The following is a 22,303-nucleotide window of genomic DNA, read 5'->3' as shown; positions in this document are numbered from 1 at the left end:
ACCATTTATTCAAAGTGATGTTTTCAAATGTACTTAGCCTCTTGAAGGGTATTTACTATGAGACTTTAAATAAGGTGATGATTAGTTAGATAGATAGATAGAGATAGATATATACGCCTCCGAGTCAGAAGGATGGGGGTTAAAAATCCCACTCCAGAGACTTGAGCGCGAAAATCTAGGCTGACACTGCAGTGCAGTGCTGAGGGAGTGCTGCACTGTCGGAGGTGCCGTCTTTCAGATGAGACGTTAAACCGAGGCCCCGTCTGCTTTTAGGTGGACGTAAAAGATCCCATGGCACTATTTCAAAGAGCGGGGGAGTTATCCCCAGTGTCCTAGCCAATATTTATCCCTCAATCAACATCACTAAAACAGATTATCTGGTCATTATCACATTGCTGTTTCTGGGAGATTGCTGTGCACAAATTGGCTGCCGTGTTTCCTACATTACAACAGGGGCTACACTTCAAAAAGTACGTCATTGGTATAAAGTGCTTTGGGACATTTGGTGGTCGTGAAAGGCGCTGTATAAATGCAAGTCTTTCCTTCTTTCGGAAGGGTATTAATTTTCAAGGTTCATACAAAGCACAGTTAGAGACTGCAGCTCTGGACTGTTATTTGTAGAGAAGCTTCTTAAAGTGTGGTTGCATTCCTCTCCCAGTGTAAGGAGGATGTCGGATATCACCTGGGACAACCAAGGCCAACACTGAAGTAATGAGTTCTGATGAAAGGTCATCGAGCTGAAACGTTAAGTGAGTTTCCCTCTCCATGGACACTGAACTTTAGCTACATGGCACTAGGTCCCTGTCCAGTGCTGCCTGCTTATTGTGACAGGGCTCTAGCACCATGTTGCCTGACCTGCTGAGTGTTTCCAGCATTTTCTGTTTTCATTTGAGTTACAGCATCCGCAGTATTTTGCTTTTGTAACTGAATCAGGGGGGACCTGTATGGAGTAACTCCATTGTGGAATACTCTCCACTTGTCTGGATGAGTGCAGCTCCAACAATACCCAAGAAGCTCAACACCATCCAGGACAAAGCAGCCCACTTGATTGACACCCCATCCACCATCGTAAACATTCGCTCCCTCCACCACCGGCGTACCGTGCCTGCAGTGTGTACCATCTACAAGACGCACTGCAGCAACTTGCCAAGGCTTCTTCGGCAGCACCTCCCAAACCCACGACCTCTTCCACCTAGAAGGACAACGGCAGCAGGCGCATGGGAACACCACCACCTCCAAGTTCCCCTCCAAGTCACACACCATCCTGATTTAGAAGTATATTGTCGATCCTTCATCGTTGCTGGGTCAAAATCCTGGAACTCCCTCCCTAATGGCACTGTGGGAGTACCTTCACCACACGGACTGCAGCGGTTCAAGGCGGCGGCTCACCACCACCTTCTCAAGTGCAATTAGGGATGGGCAATAAATGCTGGCATTGCCAAGGACGCCCACATCGCATGAACGAATAAAAAAAAAATGCGACGATTCTGGATGGTAGGAGGCGAACGAGCTGGACCAGGGTCGTTCTCTGTCTAACAATTGCTATGTTCCTATGTAGAACATTTATGATCAAGGTTCATGTGAGGTAATTTATTGGAACAGAGACAGCTTCCTTCTATTGAGGAGGAAGGGGGAAGGTTCGGGCCATTCCTACCCTCCGAGCCGAGCCGGAGGCCCCGGGCGCTGGTTGGCGGGCCCGCTGCTCTCACTCACTCACCGGCCCCGCAGGTTGCAGTCTCTGAAGAGCTCGGGAGACACGAACTTCTCGGCCCGCTCCAGCGTCGTGCGCCGGTTCTTCAGCACCAAGCGGGCCATGGTGCACCGCCCTCTGCCGTCCCCCCACCGCCCGCACTCCGTTCCGGTTCCACTCCACCACTTCCATTTATTACCCTCCCAGTCTCCTGCTTGTAAACTTCCAAAACAACGCACAACTTACGGCTGTAATACTTCCCTTAAGCATTGCTACTGAGCAACTTCCCTTAACAGTTGTTATTAAGAGGTTACAAATTGATCGTGCGTCGTGATTTTTCAATACTTTTTTTAAAAAGTTATTGGCACCACTGGAATACGTGACAAGACTTATTATAATTCCTACATGCTTTCACAATTGCCACTAGTCACAGCCATAAGCAGTAAAAAAAAGACTTGCATTTAGACAGCGCCTTTCACGATTTAGTGCAAATTAAGTACTTTTGGAGTGGAGTCACTATTGTAATGTAGGAAACACAGCAGCCAATTTGCACACAGCAAGCTCCCACAAACAGCAATGTGATAATGACCAGATAATCTGTTTTTGTTATGTTGATTGAGGGATAAATATTGGCCAGGACACCAGGGAGAACTCCCCTGCTCTTCTTTGAAATAGTGCCACGGGATCTTTTACGTCCACCTAAGAGAGCACAGGGGTGCCTCGGTTTAAAGTCTCATCCGAAAGAGGGCACCTCTGACAGTGCAGCATTCCCTCAGTACTGCACTGGGAATGTCAGTCTAGATTTATGTGCTCAAGTCCCTGGAGTGGGACTTGAACCCACAGCTGACACTGAGGGTTAAGACCACCTCAAGATAATTTATGTGCCAGTATAAGATGTGTTCTCCAGCACAAGATATATATGCCTAATTAACAAGCATAATACACTAGTATGCAACAGCCTAGCTTTATGCGCTCAGGTTCCTGGAGTGGGACTATGAACCCACAACCTTCTGCCTCAGAGGCAAGTGTGCTACCCACTGAGCCACAGCCGACACTATAAACCTGACATCTACCTGCATCAGGCGCAGTGTACTCTTTTAGTGATACAGTAAATAAATAAACTGTAACTTAAAACATTAAAGGAAACTTAATAAATTTAATTAAAATTCTATTGCCGGTGGTGATAACGCACTCCAGTGCCTGCGGTGCCCATCAGTCACGGAAGTCAAGTGCAGTGTAACGCCTCCTCTGTAAGCTCCTCCAGCCCTACAACCCTCAGAACTCTGCGTTCCTCCAAATCTGGCCTCTTGTGGATCCCCACTCCCTTCGCCCCACTATTGGTGGCCATCCCTTCAGCCGTCTAGGCCCTAAGCTCTGGTAGTCCTCCCTAATTTACTCCGACTTTAAGACGCTCCTTAAAACCCATCTCTTTGACCAAGCTATTAATCACCATTCCTAATATCTCCTTCTTCGGCTCAGGGTAATTTTTTGTCTGATTACGCTCCCGGGGCATTTTACTACATTAAAGGCAAGTTGTTGTTATTGACAGTGTCACATTTTCCAATTGAATTTAGCTTTTATTAACAGGGTAACTAAAACATATACCCCAGTCAGGGGTACCCAGTTTTCCAACTTTGTTGGTATAATTACTGAATTAAAATTTATGGTGATTTGTACACCAAGAAAATAGCTACAACTACATGATCAGACAATGCTAAAGTGGAAAAAGATTTAAAGCTTTAGTTACTGGAAAAATCAATAGTAGAACAAGACTATTTGACCCATCTTAGCTCATCCATTCAATTTTTATAAGAACATAAGAAATAGGAGCAGGAGTAGGCCAATCGGCCCCTCGAGCCTGCTCCGCCATTCAATAAGATCATGGCTGATCTGATCCTAACTGCCAATCCACTATCACAGAACCATCTCCTGAATCTAACAGAATTAGACACACGAAATAGGAGCAGGATCAGGCCACAGGGCCATGACCGATCCGAACCTAGACTCATGTCCAAATTCCTGCCCGCTCCCCGTAACCCTTCATTCCCTTTACTTCTAGGAAACTGTCTATTTCTGTTTTAAATTTATGTAATGATGTAGCTTCTACAGCTTTTTGGGGCAGCATATTCCATGGACCTACCACCCTCTGAGTGAAGTAGTTCCTCCTCATCTCAGTTTTGAAAGAGCAGCCCCTTATTCTAAGACTATGCCCCCTAGTTCTAGTTTCACCCATCATCGGGAACATCTTCCCCGCATCCACCCGATCCAACCCCTTCACAATCTTATATGTTTCAATAAGATCGCCTCTCATTCTTCTGAACTCCAATGAGTAGAGTCCCAATCTACTCAATCTCTCCTCATATGTCCATCCCCTCATCCCCGGGATTAACCGAGTGAACCTTCTTTGTACTGACTCGAGAGCAAGTATGTCCTTTCTTAAGTATGGACACCAAAACTGTACGCAGTATTCCAGGTGCGGTCTCACCAATACCTTGTACAACTGAAGCAATACCTCCCTATTTTTATATTCTATCCCCCTAGCAATGAAAGCCAACATTCCATTGGCCTTCTTAATCACTTGCTGCACCTGCATACTAACCTTTTGAGTTTCGTGCACCAGGACCCCCAGATCCCTTTGTACTTCAGTACTTTCCAGTTTCTTACCATTAAGATAATAACTTGCTCTATGATTTTTCCTGCCAAAGTGCATAACCTCACACTTTCCAGTATTGTATTCCATCTGCCAAATCTCTGCCCACTTACTTAGCCTGTCTATGTCCCCTTGCAGGTTTTTTATGTCCTCCTCACTCACTACTTTCCCTCCCATCTTAGTATCATCTGCAAACTTTGATATGTTACACTCGGTCCCCTCCTCCAAATCGTTAATATAGATTGTAAAGAGTTGGGGACCCAGCAATGACCCCTGCGGAACACCACTAGTTACTGATTGCCAGTCTGAGAATGAACCATTTATCCCAACTCTCTGCCTTCTGTTAGATAGCCAATCCTCTATCCATGCCAGAATATTACCCCCAATCCCGTGATTTTTTATCTTAAGCAATAATCTTTTGTGTGGCACCTTGTCAAATGCCTTTTGGAAGTCTAAATACACTACGTCCACTGGTTCCCCTTTATCCACCCTATACGTTACTTCCTCAAAGAACTCCAGCAAATTTGTCAAACATGACTTCCTTCTTTAAACTTACATTACCCCATCATGTCACCAACCTTTGAATGAATCCAAGTTTTTTTTGCTTCCACTACCCTATCCAGAAACCCATTCCAAGTGTTGATCACTCTTTCCAAAAAGTTCCTCCCTTTCATCAGTTTTAAACTATGTTCCCTTGTTCAAGTATTGTGGTAAATCTGGATTAGTGCTGTGAATTCATTTACTGTGTCAGCTGTGGCTCAGTTGGTAGCACTCTCGCCTCTGAGTCAGAAGGTTGTGTATTCTAAGTCCCACTCCGGAGACTTGAGCACAAAAATCTAGGCTGACACCCCAGTGCAGTACTGGGGCGGGGGGGGGGGTGCGTCTTTTGGATGAGACGTTAAACTGAGGCCCCATCTGCTCTCTCAGGTGGATGTAAAAGATCCCATGACACTATTTCAAAGAGGAGCAGGGGAGTTCTCCCCGGTGTCCTGGGGCCAATATTTATCCCTCAACCAACATCACTAAAACAGATTATCTGGTCATTACCACATTGCTGTTTGTGGGAACTTGCTGTGCGCATATTGGCTGCCGCATTTCCTACATTAGAGACTACACTTCAAAAAGTACTTCATTGGTTGCAAACCGCTTTGGGAATGTCATGAGGTCGTGAAAGGCGCTATATAAATGCAAGTCTTTTTTTTCCGCTCTGTAATTTGATATCTTGTATACTTCTACAACATCTGCTCTCAGTCACCTCCTTTCAAGACTAACGAGTCACAGTCTTACCTTATAACTTAATCTTTTGATGCCAGGGATCAGCCTTGTGGCTCTTCTCTACACCCCCTCTGAAGCTGGAGTGTTTCACTTATATCTAAATACTCAATGTGGAGTCTGACCAGGTGATTGTAGTTTTATATCATCCAACTCATTTCTAACAGACCTAGTAGCACAATTCAGCAATCTGCTTGCTTTAATTGCTACTCCACAGTGATTTGAATCTATTATTCCCAGACCCCTTTCCACTTTACCAGCGTTTTACACCATCCAGTATGAATGACATCTATATTTCCTTCCAATGTGTAGTACCTTGCACTTGTATATTGAATTTCATCTGCCACTTATTTGGCCATTAGCAGATTTTAATTGGGAATTTGAATCCACATTGTTAATGTAGATTAACATAATAGGAGCAGGAGTCAGCCATTTAGCCCTTCGAGCCTGCTCCGCCATTCAATAAGATCATGACTGATCTTCTACCTCATCTCCACTTTCCTGCACTATCCCCATATCCCTTAATATTCAAAAATCTATCAATCTTTGTCTTGAATATACTCAACGACTGAGCCTCCACAGCTCTCTGGGGTAGAGAATTCCAAAGATTCACAACCCTCTGAGTGAAGAAATTTCTCCTCATCTCAGTTTTAAATGGCCGGCCCCTTATTCTGAGACTGTGACCCCCGGTTCTAGACTCCCCAGCCAGGGGAAACATCCTCCCTGCATCTACCCTGTCAAGCCCTGTAAGATGAAGAACAGTACATACAATCCTCACACCAATCCTTGCAGCCTGCCAATTAGTGCTTCTCACTTATATCATGTGTAGTTGCATGAAAATTGCACTTTTTTTGAAGAAATTACATTATATGATGTGTACCTAGATTTCCAAAATAAATTTACTCATAGAACACTGCTCCTGCAGCTAGAACCAGTGGAGATTCAATGTAAAAACCTCCGTATGGTTAAAGCAGCAGCAGATGGATAGACTTGCTAGGGATGTGTTGTCAGGATATAGTGTCAGCCATGGCTCAGTTAAAGAAAGACTTGCATTTATATAGCGCCGTTCACAACTTCAGGACAACCCATAGCGCTTTACAGCCAATGGAGTACTTTTGAAGTGTAGTCACTATTGTTGTAGGAAACACTGCAGCCAATTTGCACACAGCAATGTGTTAATGACCAGATAATCTGTTTTTAGTGATGTTGATTGCGGGATAAATATTGAGCAGGACGCCGGTGAGAACTCCCCTGCTCTTCAGGCAGGCGGGGCCTCGGTTTAACGTCTCATCTGAAAGACGGCACCCTCCGACAGTGCAGCGCTGCACTGGAGCGTCAGTCTAGATTTTTGTCCTCAAGTCTCTGGAGTGGGACTTGAGCCCACAACCTTCTGACTCACAGGTGAGAGTGCTGCCCACTGAGCCACTGCTGACACTACATCCTGACAACACTTCCCTATCAAGTTTTTCCATCCGCCACTTCTTTATCCACACAGAGCTTTTTACATTGGATCGCCACAGCTTCTCGTTGCAGGAACAGCCTTCCATGAAGAACTTTATTTTGGAAGTCTAGGTTCACATCATAGGATGCAGTTTTTTCAAAAAATAGTCTAATTTTCATGCAACTACACACCATATAGGTGACAATATACCGTAGCAATTTACTTCATTACATTAAAAAATGTTTCGACTTACCGGTGATAAAAACAGGAATCTCTGCCTTTATTTTACATCATCTTAAAATAGCCAGGGTTTACATAGAAACATAGAAGATAGGAGCAGGAGTAGGCCATTCAGCCCCTCGAGCCCGCTCCGCCATTCAATGCGATCATGGTTGATCATCCAAATTCAGTACCCTGTCCCTGCCTTCTCCCCATATCCCTTGATCCCTTTAGCCTTGAGAAATATATCCAACTCCTTCTTGAATATATTTAATGAACTGGCCTCCACTACCCTCTGTAGCAGAGAATTCCACAGGATCATCACTCTCTGGGTGAAGAAATTCCTCCTCATTTCAGTCCTAAATGGCTTACCCCTTATCCTTAGACTATGACCCCTGGTTCTGGACTCCCCGATCATCAGGAACATCCTTCCTGCATCTAGTCTGTCCAGGCCTGACAGAATTTTATAGATTTCGATGAGATCCCCTCTCAACCTTCTAAATTCCAGTGAGTATAAGCCCAATCGACACAATCTCTCCTCATACGTCATTCCTGCCATCCCAGGTATCAGCCTGGTGAATCTTCGCTGCACTCCTTCCATGGCAAGAACATCCTTCCTCAGATAAGGCGACCAAAACTGCACACTATACTCAAGGTGCGGTCTCACCAAGGCCCTGTACAACTGCAGCAAGACATCCTTGTTCCTGTACTCGAACCCTCTTGCTACGAAGGCCAACTTATCATTTGCCTTCTTAACTGCCTGCTGCACCTGCATGCTTACCTTCAGCAACTGGTGCACAAGAACACCCAGGTCTCTTTGCACTTCCCCTTCTCCCAATCTATTGCCATTCAAATAATAATCTGCCTTCCTGTTTTTGCCACCAAAGTGGATAACCTCACATTTATCCACATTATAGTGCATTTGCCATGTTTCTGCCCAATCACCCAACCTGTCCAAATCGCACTGGAGTTTCACGACATCCTCCTCACAGCATACCCTCCCACCCAGCTTTGTGTCGTCTGCAAATTTGGAGATATTACATCCAATTCCCTCGTCCAGATCATTAATATATATTGTGAACAGCTGGGGTCCTAGGACCGATCCTTTAAATGGAGACTGATCTCCCTTCACTCAGTACAGAATGGTAGAGACACTCAATAAAAAGGGAAATAGTTGGTAAAAGTTTTCCTTTGATGCCGAGGGCAGCAAATTTAAAATTGTTAATGTGTGCAGCTTTGACAGGCCGAGATGTAATTTCTGCAGTGTGAATTAACTGCTGGATACAAAATAAAAACTGCGTTTAATAGTTGTTAAGCAAATGGAGATCTATTGTGCAGTTGTACAATGTGGTTCAGAGCTATTAACGGGATAAGACGCCAGCGCTGCTTGGATGCCGCATACAATTAAGGCTGATGGGTGACACTATCTTCACGGAATGTGCTTAAAGCTCAAGGGAAAACATCCTCGTATTTCAGTGGTTTTATCATTGTCTTCAGTTTTCCACACTTAGCCTGTACATGGAAAAAAAGGGGAAACACAGCTCGGTTAAAAAAAAACTGATGTGTATACCACCAGAGACAGCGCCTTTCCTAGACCTTGACAAGAGTGTTATGAGGATGGATTGGGCTCAATTGTCATGCTCCCTGGGGTCAAATATCCTAGAGACACCATTTAGGCTCATTTGAATAGCTACTTGGGCACATATCACCTTCTAATTTCCCTATTTTATCTCCTCAGCTTCCCACACGCGACACAGCTCCTGTGATCACTTGTTTGTGGCCCAGGAAATTGGGGGTGAATAGGAAGAGGGCTTTTATCTCTCTGCACCAAAAGACAGCAACTCGCTTATTTGTTTTACAGATGTCCTGGAGAAGATTTTTAAGGGATGCTGACTAGAAGCCGATTACATTAGATTAGCAGAATAAAAGCCTTCAATTCGTTCCTGCATCTCTCGTGGCAAACTAGAGACTCAAGAGGATGGTGAAAGAGCACAGGCTTCAGATCCAATCAGGAGCACAAGCTTCAGATCCAATCCGGAGCACAAGCTTCAGATTCATCCAGAGCACACGGTTCAGATTCATCCAGAGCACACGGTTCAGATTCATCCGGAGCACAAGGTTCAAATCCCATCCGGAACACACGGTCCAGATCCCATACGGAGCACAAGGTTCAGATCCCATCCGGAACACACGGTCCAGATCCCATACGGAGCACACGGTTCAGATCCCATCCGGAACACACAGTCCAGATTCCATCCGGAGCACAAGGTTCAAATCCCATCCGGAACACACAGTCCAGATCCCATACGGAGCACAAGGTTCAAATCCCATCTGGAACACACGGTCCAGATCCCATACGGAGCACAAGGTTCAGATTCATCCGGAGCACAAGGTCTTAAGCGGTTCCCTGCCAATTCCTTAAAGTAGAATCAAGGAATGGAGCTCCAAAGGCATTTCCTTCCTTGGGTAAAAAGCAGGCAGATGTTGCACAGACACCAAGAAGACGTGCCCATCAACTAGTGGAGGTAATGGGGACATGAACAAAATCATAATAAATACGTCTTTGTCTACTGGGCATCGGTCACTCTGGACATCGCACTTCAAAGTATCAGAGATCTTGCATCCTTTTAATGAAAATGTGGATAAATATTTGAAGTACAGAAAGCTTGGGAGACAGCAGGGCACTTGAATTAGTTTTAGATTGCTCAATCAGAGCTGTCACAGACACAATGGGCTGAATTGCCTCCTTCAGTGGTGTAACATTCTATGGTTATTTTCCTAGATACACATTTTTTTTTTTAAAAAGCCAGCCATTTCAAGTATGTAGCGTTAACCTCTCATAGAATAGAATCTTACAACACAGAGGGAGGCCATTCGGCCTGTGCCGGCTCTTTGAAAGAGCTGTCTAATTTAGTCCCACACCCCAGCCCTTTCCCTATAACCCTGTAAATCAGTTCTCTTCAAGTACATGTCCCATTACCTTTTGAAAGCTCCTATGGAATCTGGTTCCACCACCCTTTCAGGTAGCGCATTCCAGATCTTAACAACCTTCTGTGTGAAAAACTCTCTCCTCATTTCCCCTCTAGTGCTTTCGGCAATTATTTTAAATCTATGACCTCTGGTTACCGACCCACTTGCCAGAGGAAACAGTTTCGCCCTACTTGCTCAATCAAACCTCTCATAATTTTTGAATATCTCTATTAGGTCTCCCCTTAACCATCTCTGCTCTAAGGAGAACAATCGCAGCTTCTCCAATCTCTTCACATGTCTGAAGTCCCTCATCCCCGGTATCATCCTTGTAAACCTCCTCTGTACCCTTACCAAAGCCTTGACATCCTTCCTAAAGTGTGTTGCCCAGACGTGTACACAATACCCCAGTTGAGGCCTAACCAGTGATTTGTAACAGTTTAGCGCGACTTCCTTGTTTTTGTATTCAATACCCCTATTTTACAAAGCGAAGTAACCCATACACTTTCTTAACTGCCTTATCAGCTTGCCTTGCCACCTCTAGATGACTTCATGAATTTGCAGAAAGCTACAATTATCTGGATATGCCTATTTAGAGCACATCACTACAGGGATTTCTTGATGGCCTCAAGAGATACACCAGATTAAACACAGCACCAACTTAGCAGCTAAACATTATAACCCAAGCCTCAGATCACACCCATGAGCAATACCATGAGAGATCCACTCTATGGATAGAACACTCAGGGCCATGTATAGATTAGAAAAAGTGTGCATTACTGATTGAGAAAGATTTCCCACCAAAGGCAGATTTGATAGAAGTTGGTACATCAAGAAATTAAAAAAACAGAAAGTACCCTTAGTGTAGCATGGCAGGGTAATGTAGTTCTACTTGAACACCAAAGGACAGATAGTTATTGTGAGTTTCCACACTTTAGGAAGGACGTCAATGTTTTGGAGAGGGTACAGAGGTTTACCGGGATAATACCGGGGATGAGGGACATCTGTTATGTGGAGAGACTGGAAAAGCTGGGATTGTTCTCCTTAGAGCAGAGATGGGTAAGAGGAGATTTAATAGAGGTGTTCAAAATTATGAGGTTTTGATTGCGAGTTTCCCCACTTTGGTTAGCTAGTCTGCCACAGTACGTGCATTATAAATGAAAGAAAATTAAGTGTTTACTCACCCAGTTAGCTTCTCCTTTAAGGGCACAAATGGTTGTCTAATCATAAAATCAGAGAGATTTCAGAGCTGAAGGATGCTTTTTGGCCCATTGCGGCAGTACCTGGATCCAAATCGGAGTTACCTACTCTAATCCAGTTTCCCTGCTCTTTCCCTGCACCTTTTAATATTTTTGATCAAGCCTTTGTCCTAATTCCTTAAATGGCACTATTGATGTAGCTTCAATATTTTACTTAAATCTGTAGTCCCTAATATTTTGCAACCGACGTATACTGGTTGTTCTTAAGCAAACGGGGATGGAACTGGATCTCTGTCTACATTTTAAAAAAGCTACGTTTTGTTACTGCGTTTCAAAATGCAGGCAATACAGCAATTAACCGCCTACCTCTAGACTAGTGAGGAAGATACCACAAGAACAGCTTACACTTCAGATATATATTAAAAAAGTCATTTCTATTACACATTTAAAATCACAGAAAAAAAGCCAAAAAAAATTAATGAAAACAAATACACTTCACACAAGACAGCCAGATTTCAGCCCTGGCGATATTTTAATGGGAAATACTGAACTACAAGTCAAGTTTACAACTTCTGTATAGAAATCACACGTGGGTGGCCAAAGATCACAGTACAGAATACAAAAAGCAATATATATGCATTGTACAAGCTGGCTTAAAAGCCCTGCCTCTTATACTTTACAAAGTGAAAAAAGAGAGGTTGCTGGGGCAAACTGTACAAATCGGTCTCCGATATTGTCTGATCATGATGTTGGTGAGCACAGTGGCCATCTGAACAGAGGCAACGTTTGAAAATGGACAATTTGAGGTTAAATGTCGACAGTCGGGCGAGCGGATGAGTAGAAACTAGTTACAGGATTTCCAGCTGCCGTTGGCCAAATCTTGCCTCGATTAGATTGCTTCTTCTAACACTCGCCAAACCGCTACCCAGTTTGGCCTGGGGAGTAAAGGCGGACAGCCCACATCAGTGGACATAGGGACAAGACGGAGGGGGGGGGGGGGGTGACGATAATTTAACTAATTTACATAGAAATTTATAAAATGGTGAAAGTTCTTTCGTGGACTAGCTTAAGCCCAAATTACCAGTCTGCTTATTGTCAAAAGCAGAATATTGAGTTCCGTGGCTAATTGAGAGTTGTAACAAGACTAGAATATGCTGAACTTTTGCTGATGAAATGAAACCCGTGACATGTACGGTTGCTGTTCAGTCTCATCAAAATAAAAATGGAACTTTTTAAAAATGAGTAAAAAAAAAAGCTTGAGCCTTATAATAAGATGGAGCGGGTGGGGGAAGAGTGTTATTAAATGTATAAAACTGATTATCAGAGGCAAAATAATTAACAGTCTTGTGCTTCAGATATTACAGAGCACTTTCAACATACGACAGACAGCAGTGAATGTTCCAGCCAACCAAATTTAAGGTTCATACAAAATCTTGCAAAACTCAAGTTATGCTCTTCTCTGTGACCCGTTTAAAAAAAAAAACACACCTAATGTGTTTCATCGTCTTCCAATAGTACCTATTGTGTTCACAAGAGGCTTCAAATGCTAGAATCAAGATGCTTTAAAAAAAAATGTTCGAAATAAAATGCCCAAACCGTTGAAATCATTTTTTTTTTGCTGTAACACGAAATAAAGCAGCGCGAAAACTTAGGGACAGCGTCAAACGCGACCGAATTATTAATCGATGATGCACTCCTGCAAAAACACTGAAAGGATACTACAGAATGAAGAAAACCCGACTGGACAGCTGTCACGTTAGTAAGAGACCCTTCGGTCAGTCAACCACTTGCTCATTAACATCTTTTAATACCTGAAGCTACTAATCAAATGGGGTCAAATACTGCATAAAACTGGGACCAGCAGTCTGCCAGACTTCCGACAGGAAGCGAATTGTGTTTGGAAGACTAAGGCAGGTAAAAAAAAAAAAAGGTCACAGGTAAGTTACCCTCAGAGACCCAGAGTTCAATGTTTCCATAAAGAAAGAAAAGGTGATTGGACAGTTCCAATGATGTCTGCCATGAAGTTTGGTCCAGTTGTTAGACGAGCAAACTTGAATTAAAACTTAAAACAAAAAAAGGCCAAAATGTACTATGTAATGGCATGCTGCACAGGGACACTTAATGATGCAAGTGTTCTGTACATAATGAAATATCTTTTTACTAACAGAAATTCACACACAAAGAAAGCTACAATTACTCTGAAATCCCTTTGGTAAAAACTTTAATAATGGTGCCTCATTTTTTCCATATTAACTAACTTCAAGCCACCTCATACTATGATACACAATAAGCTAGTATGTAATGCTAGCACATTGATGCAGATTGTTTCTTTTTAAAAAAAGTCTGTTGACAATATGTACAGAGTATTTACAAAGACATAGCAGTGTTTTTTTTGTGTGGGAGCTGGTGTATGGCATTGGATGAGATGCCACAACATGGGCACATTGCGCAAGGGGAGGACCTGCTGTGCGAGTTGGTCATGGACCCTTGAATAAAGCACTGTATTTCACCCTGTATTTGTTGATTTTCATGAAGTGCAGCGTTTCCGTTTCACAGGTGGTTGTGCAAGGCAACATGCCGTCCAATCCCTCGCCCATTAGCCACTTGCTGGTTTCGGCCGCCATTTCACGGGTCACGTGCTCCTTGCTCCACTTGTCCACCCAAGCCTGAAACCGCTGGTGTAGCCGTGTGCTGACTCGCTCGTGAGACTAAACCCAAAGGGAAAAACAATGAGAGCCGTCAATTATACCCATCAGATTTAACAAGAAACTGATTGACATCTCAATGGTTCCCCTGGTTCCCACCTAGAGCAGATGCTAAAGCAATCAATCCCAACAATCAAAATCAAATGCATTCTCGCCTTATACTGTGATGATGGGGGAAAGAAAAAGAGAATGGTCAATAAACAGCATCACCGACACTTCCTATCTTTTGAATTGCTTGCAACATTATAACATAATGGATGTTCATACGTCATCTTATCCTCCTACATGGGAACTGTATGCAGTCTTGGGGGCAAGGCAGGAGATTGTTGGGTTAGTCTGCCCGTTTTCAGTTTTTCGTACGCCATAGCTGGAAGTTTGTTACTGCTATCTGACCTCCACGTCTTGAAAATTCGAGGAAGACATCGACAATAATCCAAGACCCAGTGATTACTTTAGCAGGCCATAGCCAATTGATTACTGAAACCCAATTAGGATCTTATTAGCTGGGAAGTTCAAAAGTGAAACATCATTACTGTCACTCAATGCCAAATTCAATAATGTCCAACCATAGGATAAGAACACAAGAAAAGGAGCAGGAGTCGGCCATTTGCCCCTTCGAGCCTGCTCCGCCATTCAATAAGATCATGGCTGATCTTCTACCTCATCATCACTTTCCTGCACTATCCCTTGATTCCCTTAATATTCAAAAATCTATTGATCTCTGTCTTGAATATACCCAACGACTGAGCATCCACAGCTCTCTGGGGTAGAGAATTCCAAAGATTCACCACCCTCTGAGTGAAGAAATTTCTCCTCATCTCAGTCCTAAATGGCCGACCCCTTATTCTGAGACTGTGACCCCTGGTTCTAGACTCCCCAGCCAGAGGAAATGTCCTCCCTGCATTTACCTTGTCAAGCCCTGTAAGAATATTGCATGTTTCAATGAGATCACTTCTGATTCTTCGAAACTCTAGAGAATATAGGCCTAGTCTACTCAATTTCTCCTCATAGGGCGATCCCCCCATCCCAGGAACCAGTCTGGTGAACCTTCGTTGCACTCCCTCTATGGCAAGTATTTCCTTCCTTAGGAAAGGAGAGCAAAACTGTACACAATACTCCAGGTGTGGTCTCACCAGGGCCCTATATAATTGCAGTAAGACGTCTTTACTCTTATACTCAAATCCTCTTCTAATAAAGGCCAACATACCATTTGGTTTCCTAATTGCTTGCTGTACCTGCATGTTAACTTTCAGTGATTCGTGTACAAGGACACCCAGGTCCCTCTGAACACCAATATTTCTCAATCTCTCACTATTTAAAAAATACTCTGCTTTTCTATTTTTCCTACCAAAGTAGACAACTTCACATTTCTCCACATTTTTCCATTTGCCATGTTCTTGCCCACTCACTTAGCCTGTCTATATTTTTTTTTTAATATTTGTTTATGGGATGTGGGCTTCGCTGACAAGGCCGGCATTTATTGCCCATCCCTAATTGCCCTTGAGAAGGTGGTGGTGAGCCGCCTTCTTGAACTGCTGCAGTCCATGTGGTGAAGGTACTCCCACAGTGCTGTTAGGGAGGGAGTTCCAGGATTTTGACCCAGCGACGATGAAGGATCGGTGAGATACTTCTAAGTCAGGATGGTGTGTGACTTGGAGGGGAACTTGGAGGTGGTGCTGTTCTCATGCGCCTGCTGCCCTTCTCCTTCTAGGTGGAAGAGGTCGCAGGTTTGGGAGGTGCTGCCGAAGAAGCCTTGGCGAGTTGCTGCAGTGCATCTTGTAGATGGTACACACAGCAGCCACAGTACGCCGGTGGTGGAGGGAGTGAATGTTTAAGGTGGTGGATGGGGTGCCAATCAAGCGGGCTGCTTTGTCCTGGATGGTGTCGAGCTTCTTGAGTGTTGTTGGAGCTGCACTCATCCAGGCAAGTGGAGAGTATTCCATCACACTCCTTACTTGTGCCTTGTAGATGGTGGAAATGCTTTGGGGAGTCAGGAGGTGAGACACTCACCGCAGAATACCTAGCCTCTGATCTGCTCTTGTTTCCACAGTATTTATGTGGCTGGTCCAGTTAAGTTTATCCCCTTGAAGCCTCCTTGCATCCTCCTCACAACTTACATTCCCACCCAACTTTGTATCTTCAGCAAACTTGGATATATTACATGTGGTCCCCTCATCCAAATCATTGATGTAGATTGTGAATAGCGGAGGCCCAACCACTGATCCTTGTGGTACCCCACTAGTTACAGCCTGCCAACCCGAAAATGACCCGTTTATTCCTACTCTCTGTTTTCTGTCCGTTAACCAATCCTCAATCCATGCTAGTATATTACCCCCAATCCCATGAGCCCTAATTTTGTTTAATAACCTTTATGTGGCACCTTATCGAATGCCTTCTGAAAATCCAAATACACCACATCCATTGGTTCCCCCTTATCTATTCTGCTAGTTACAACTTCAAAAAACAGATTTGTCAAACTCGATTTCCCTTTCATAAATCCGTGTTGACTCTGCCCAATCCTATTACAGGAAACGTTCGTTTAAACGGAGGTTAAATCTCCGGAATGCTCTATCCACCGGCAAAATTCAGGAGTCGGTTCAGATAACTTTTTTTTAACTTTTCGTTGCTTTTTTTCTCCATTCCTGGCTCTGCAAGCGTCTAGCTGAAGCTGTTGCTTAGCTACAGAGACGCTTGCAAGCTGCGCCAACTGTTTTGAAGCTGTTACTAAGCAACAGGGTTTGTTGCTAGATACGGAGCTCTGAAGCTCCGTATGTTTTAACATTGGCGCTGGTTTCTCCGGCAGTGTTGATCGACCGGCACCAGCTCGGTCCCGTCAGTGTCGGATACCAGAAAGTTTCCTGTATTATTTTCTAAGTGCCCTGTTACCATGTCCTTAATAATAGATTATAGCATTTTCCCTACTACTGATGTCAGGCTATCTGGCCTGTAGTTCCCCGTTTTCTCTCTCCCTCCTTTCTTAAATAGTGGGGTTACATTTGCTACCTTCCAATCCGCGGGAACCATTCTAGAATCTATGGAATTTTGGAAAATGACAACCAATGCATCCACTATCTGTATAGCCACCTCTTTCAAAATCCTACGGTGTAGGCCATCAGGTCCAGGGCATTTATCGGCTTTCAGTCCCATTAATTTCCCCAGTACTACTTTTTTACTAATACTAATTTCTTTCAGTTCCTCATTCTCGCTAGACCTTGGTTCTCCACTACTTCCGGGAAGATTTTTGCGTCTTCTTCCGTGAAGACAGACACAAAGGGGTCAATTTTCCTGAAGCTGTCAGGAAGAAGGCGGGACTACAACTTTCGGGTTTTAGACCCGCCTACTTCAACGTCCGGCCAATCCGCGCGATTTTCCCTTGATTGACCTTGTTGAGCGGGGTTTTGGGCGGGATGGTGTCGGGACCCCCAAATTTGGGATTTCCCCCCCCCCCCCCCCACACGCCTGAACCCCCGCCTGACGGCTCCAGGAAAATCGACCCCAAAGTATTTGTTTAATTTCTCTGCCAGTTCCTTATACCCCATTATAATTTCTCCTGTCTCAGCCTGTAAGGGACCCACATTTACGTTTGTTAATCTTTTCCTTTTTACATACCTATAGAAGCTTTTACAGTCTGTTTTTATGTCTCTCACTAATTTACTCTCAAGGATAGTGGCCTTGAACAAGATTAGAGATTAGCAGAAAAAAAACTCAGCCCCCACCCTAAACAGGATAGCGGTAATGTGGAGCAGACTCCCAGAGAGTAGTAGCTGATTCAGGGTCAACGGACACCTTTCAGAGAGGTGTATAAAAACTTGTTAAGAAGGGTACTAATGTTTATAGAGATATAAATAATACTGCTTATTTCCCCCGCCAACCAGGGGAGCCAGGTGAACTAATGCTCCATAGAGCAGGGGTTTAACTGGTAGGTATGGGATTGGAAGGAGAAAGAGAATCCATGATATAATAAACGTAGAGGCTCGGGATGGTGGAGGCTTGATGGGCTGAATGGCCTTTCTCACTCCAGACTTTGTGTGCTTGTTACACCGTTAACTACCTGTCAGTAGAATAAACTAAAGCTTGGTACAGTATCGACATTCTGCTGCTAGATGGCAGTGACACTTGGCAAAAAGTAAATCCAATAATCCAAAGGATGCTGAAGATCTGCTTTATTTTTACTGCAGCTATTATTTCTGATTGAGTTTAAGCTTTGGGACTTTCGAAACCCAGTTCCGCAGCATTAGTTGCAATTTATTTTGATGTGGCTACCATCTTCAAATGGACCAGATAAGTAGCTATGTCCAGCACTTAAAGAGGCAATAGTTCTTGACAATTAAATGTTGGAATAGGTTTATGTTAAAAACAAATTTGAAGTAAAGTTAAAACAGTAGAAGTAAAAGAAAGGATTGGGGATAAGAACGGTTTTGATCTCAGCCTTTTCAATTAAGCCCTGCACATCTTGCATGAATTTCCACAGTACTCGCCATTTAGTGTTACAGGCAGCAGTTGAGTTCCTCATATTACACATCACCATGTGAAGAACCAGCACGATTTGGAAGACGAGACTGGGGAAGACAGAGAGAACACGGGGCAAGAAGGGATGACAAGGCGAGCAGAAGTGTTTAAACTTGAAATAAAAACAGTAAACGCTGGAAAACACTCAGCCGGTCAGGCAGCATCCGTGGAGAGAGAAACTCCAGCATTTTCTGTTTTTATTTCAGATTTCCATAATCTGCAGTATTTTGCCTTAGTTTAAACGAGATTGTTTGAGTTGATTTTTGTAGTACATGTTACAACCACAGCAAGGAAACTGTCAGTAACTTGTAACAGCTATACTCCTCCAGAGTATCACAAGTACTCGCTCGTCAAACAATAGTGTTCGAAAGCAATAATGAAAGACAAAATAAATTCTAAAGGAGACTAAATTTAATCACAGGGGGCAAAGCTTTGGATACGGAATTTATTCCAACAATGTTCTTCGAAAGAGCCGGCGCAGACTCGATGGGCTGAATGGCCTCCTTCTGCGCTGTACTATTCTATGATTTTATGTACCGTATCTTTACATTAAGCAGCTGTCACCTCTCCAAAAGACTTTGTCACTATGTTGAAGATTCTACCAGCTTGATTAAATTTAGAAATTACCAACTCATAAACCCTGCTTTTTGTTTTTTTAAGGCTTACCATGCAGTTAGTTTATATTTCTAGCTCCCAGCCACTGTACGCATAATGTTTCATTTGTACTAGTTGATCAATGAATGAAATCAGTATTTGTAGGGAAATGGTGTTCGGGAAATTGACAGGCTTGAAGGCTGATAAATCCCCAGGGCCTGATAATCTACATCCTAGGGTACTTAAGGAAGTGGCCCTAGAAATAGTAGATGCATTGCTGGTCATCTTCCAAAATTCTATAGATTCTGGAACAGTTCCCATGGATTGGAGGGTAACTAATGTTACCCCACTATTCAAAAAAGGTGGTAGAGAGAAAACGGGGAATTATAGACCAGTAAGCCCGACATCAGTAGTGGGGAAAATGCTAGAGTCCATTATAAAAGATGTAATAGCAGAGAACTTGGAAAACAGTGACAGGATCGGACAAAGTCAACATGGATTTACAAAAGGTAAATCGTGCTTGACTAATCTACTGGAATTTTTTGAGGATGTAACTGGTAGAATAGATAAGGGAGAACCAGTGGATGTGGTGTATTTGGACTTTCAGAAGGCTTTCGATAAGGTCCCGCATAAGAGATTAGTGTGTAAAGTTAAAGCACATGGGATTGGGGGTAAGGTACTGACTTGGATAGAGAACTGGTTGGCAGACAGGAAGCAAAGAGTTGGAATAAACGGGTCTTTTTCTGAGTGGCACGCAGTGACTGGTGGGGTACCACAGGAATCGGTGCTAGGACCCCAGCTATTCACAATATATATATACATAAATGATCTAGACGAGGGAACTAGATGTAATATCTCCAAGTTTGCAGACTACAGAAAGCTGGGTGGGCATGTGTGCTGTGAGGAGGATGCCGAGAAACTCCAGTATGATTTGGACAGGTTGGGTGATCGGGCAGATGCATGGCAGATGCAGTATAATGTGGATAAATGCGAGGTTATCCACTTTGGTGACAAAAACAGGAAGGCAGATTATTATCTGAACGGCAATAGATTGGGAGAAGGGGAAGTGCAACGAGACCTGGGTGTCCTTGTGCACCAGGTGCTGAAGGTGAGCATGCAGGTGCAGCAGGCAGTTAAGAAGGCAAATGGTATGTTGGCCTTCATAGCGAGAGGATTTGAGTACAGGAGCAAGGTTGTCTTGTTGCAGTTGTACAGGGCATTGGTGAGATCACACCTTGAGTATTGTGTGCAGTTTTGGTTGCCTTATCTGAGGAAGGATGTGCTTGCCATGGAGGGAGTGCAGCGAAGATTCACCAGACTGATATCTGGGATGGCAGGAATGACATATGAAGAGAGATTGGGTCGATTGGGCTTATATTCACTGGAGTTTAGAACAATGAGAGGGGATCTCATTGAAACTTATAATATTCTAACAGGACTAGACAGACTAGATGCAGGAAGGATGTTCCCAATGGCGGGGGAGTCCAGAACCAAGGGTCACAGTCTAAGGATAAGGGGTAAGCCATTTAGGACTGAGATGAGGAGGAATTTCTTCACCCAGAGAGTGGTGAACCTGTGGAATTCTCTACCACAGAAGGCAGTTGAGGCCAATTCATTAAATATATTCAAGAAGGAGTTAGATATATTTCTTAAGGCTAAAGGGATCAAGGGATATGGGGAGAATGCAGGGACAGGGTACTGAATTTGGATGATCAGCCATGATCTCATTAAATGGCGGAACAGGCTCGAGGGGCCAAATGGCCTATTCCTCCTCCTACCTTCTATGTTTCTATGCCCACCCCAGTTAGTGACCAAACTACTTATCTTAAAAATATTTTAACCTTCAGTGTCAATGAGAGAAATTTAGAGTGTTCCTATGAGGGACCATTAAACGTATATGTGGAGCATTTAATGAGGTTGTTTTGGGGGCTGAATAGGAAATTAGTCGCACTGCCTATAAATAAATTATACTAAGGGACTGAACTAAACATAAAACTATTCTCCTTCATATACCACACTCACAAGTGATGTAATTCTTTTTAAATGACTTTCTTAAAATGGGGACTTGACGGCAAGAATCCCTTTTTAACAGAACCAAACCAATGATGCTCAGAGATAACAGGCTAGAAATTCACTTTGGCCCCGCCAGCTGGCTAGCGCCCAAAAGTTAGCGCTGCGCGCGGAGCCAGTTGCGCCCGTCAGAAATTTAGTTTTTGCGCCCCAAGTCGGAACCGGGCGCTATTCCAGGGTGTGCCCGCCCCCGCTTGGGGCGCTGAAACTGAATTTCAGCGCTGTAGGTGCCGCAGCGCCACCCGCTGCGGAGCGGCAGGCTGCGGTACTGCAGGCCTCCTCCTTCTCTTAAGGGGGAGGTGCCTTCAACTCGGAGATCGCCGCTCGCTAGTGCCGGCAAATGAGCCCGGCACCACGGAGAAGTGCCGGGCTCCCGGAAAGCAGCCGGCAATGCCGCGGGGGGGGGGGTGGTGGAGGAGGCCGGGGAAGGAGGTGCGGGCAGGCGGCCGCCGAAAAAGCGGCCGGCCGCACCTCCGCCTTAACTAGCGCCACTAAGGCTGCAGGACGGCCCGGTCTTCACAACGTTGTTTGCGGCCGCTGCGGAAGAGGCGGCCGCAACTAAATATGGGGGTCGGGCCGGTAGTGGGGCGGAACCGGGGCACTGCGCACACCGATGACGTCATCGGTGCCGGCGCAGCGCTACCGGCTACCGCCGCCATTACCGCAGCGCTGAATATCAGCGCAAACTCCTCTACTGGCGCAGAAGCCCTCTTTGGGCGGTAACTGGGCGCAAAGCCCACTGAATTTCTGGCCCAACATGTCTAACAGAATAGGCTTAAAATAGTTTAACTGCAACCGAAAAAGTGCTGGAAACTGACACAAGGTCAGGCAAGCATCTACAGAGAGAGAAATTTAGGGCAAACATTTCAGGTCAGAACTGTTCTGGCAAAAGGTCATCGACCTGAAACATTAAAGCTACATTTCTCTTTCCACAGATGCTCTCTGACCTGCTGAGTGTTTCCAGTATTTTCTGTTTTTATGTCAGAT

General features: G+C 44.3%; 2 protein-coding genes and 1 long non-coding RNA gene across 9 annotated transcripts in view; 1 reads left to right on the top strand and 2 right to left on the bottom strand.

Annotated features, from left to right (window-relative positions):
* man2c1 (mannosidase, alpha, class 2C, member 1) overlaps positions 1–1,992 on the bottom strand; it is an 88,615-nt gene extending 86,623 nt beyond the window's left edge. Inside the window, exon 1 of one of the 2 annotated variants that reach the window (XR_015074352.1) lies at positions 1,718–1,992. Coding sequence is in view for 1 of the 2 variants with exons in the window: in XM_085972162.1 (XP_085828288.1) it covers positions 1,718–1,815 (98 nt within the window). In the remaining variant the exon portion in view is untranslated. The remainder of the gene's footprint in view (positions 1–1,717) is intronic. The other variant, XM_085972162.1, reaches the window with a different exon arrangement.
* On the top strand, positions 1,454–12,461 carry LOC147097304 (uncharacterized). Its single transcript, XR_015074353.1, has 2 exons — positions 1,454–1,585; positions 9,011–12,461. It is a non-coding gene; the product is annotated as an uncharacterized LOC147097304 (long non-coding RNA).
* sin3aa (SIN3 transcription regulator family member Aa) overlaps positions 11,933–22,303 on the bottom strand; it is a 170,023-nt gene continuing 159,652 nt past the window's right edge. For all 6 annotated transcript variants that reach the window (XM_085972155.1, XM_085972159.1, XM_085972157.1 and 3 more), the window contains one exon: positions 11,933–14,146. In XM_085972155.1, the coding sequence (XP_085828281.1) occupies positions 13,916–14,146 (231 nt within the window). In that variant the 3' untranslated portion in view covers positions 11,933–13,915. The remainder of the gene's footprint in view (positions 14,147–22,303) is intronic.

Source organism: Somniosus microcephalus, chromosome 32 (assembly GCF_052327205.1).
Source record: "Somniosus microcephalus isolate GS21.2 chromosome 32, FLI_Smic_1.0, whole genome shotgun sequence".
Lineage (NCBI taxonomy): Eukaryota > Metazoa > Chordata > Chondrichthyes > Squaliformes > Somniosidae > Somniosus > Somniosus microcephalus.
This window is presented reverse-complemented; position numbering and strand designations above follow the sequence as displayed.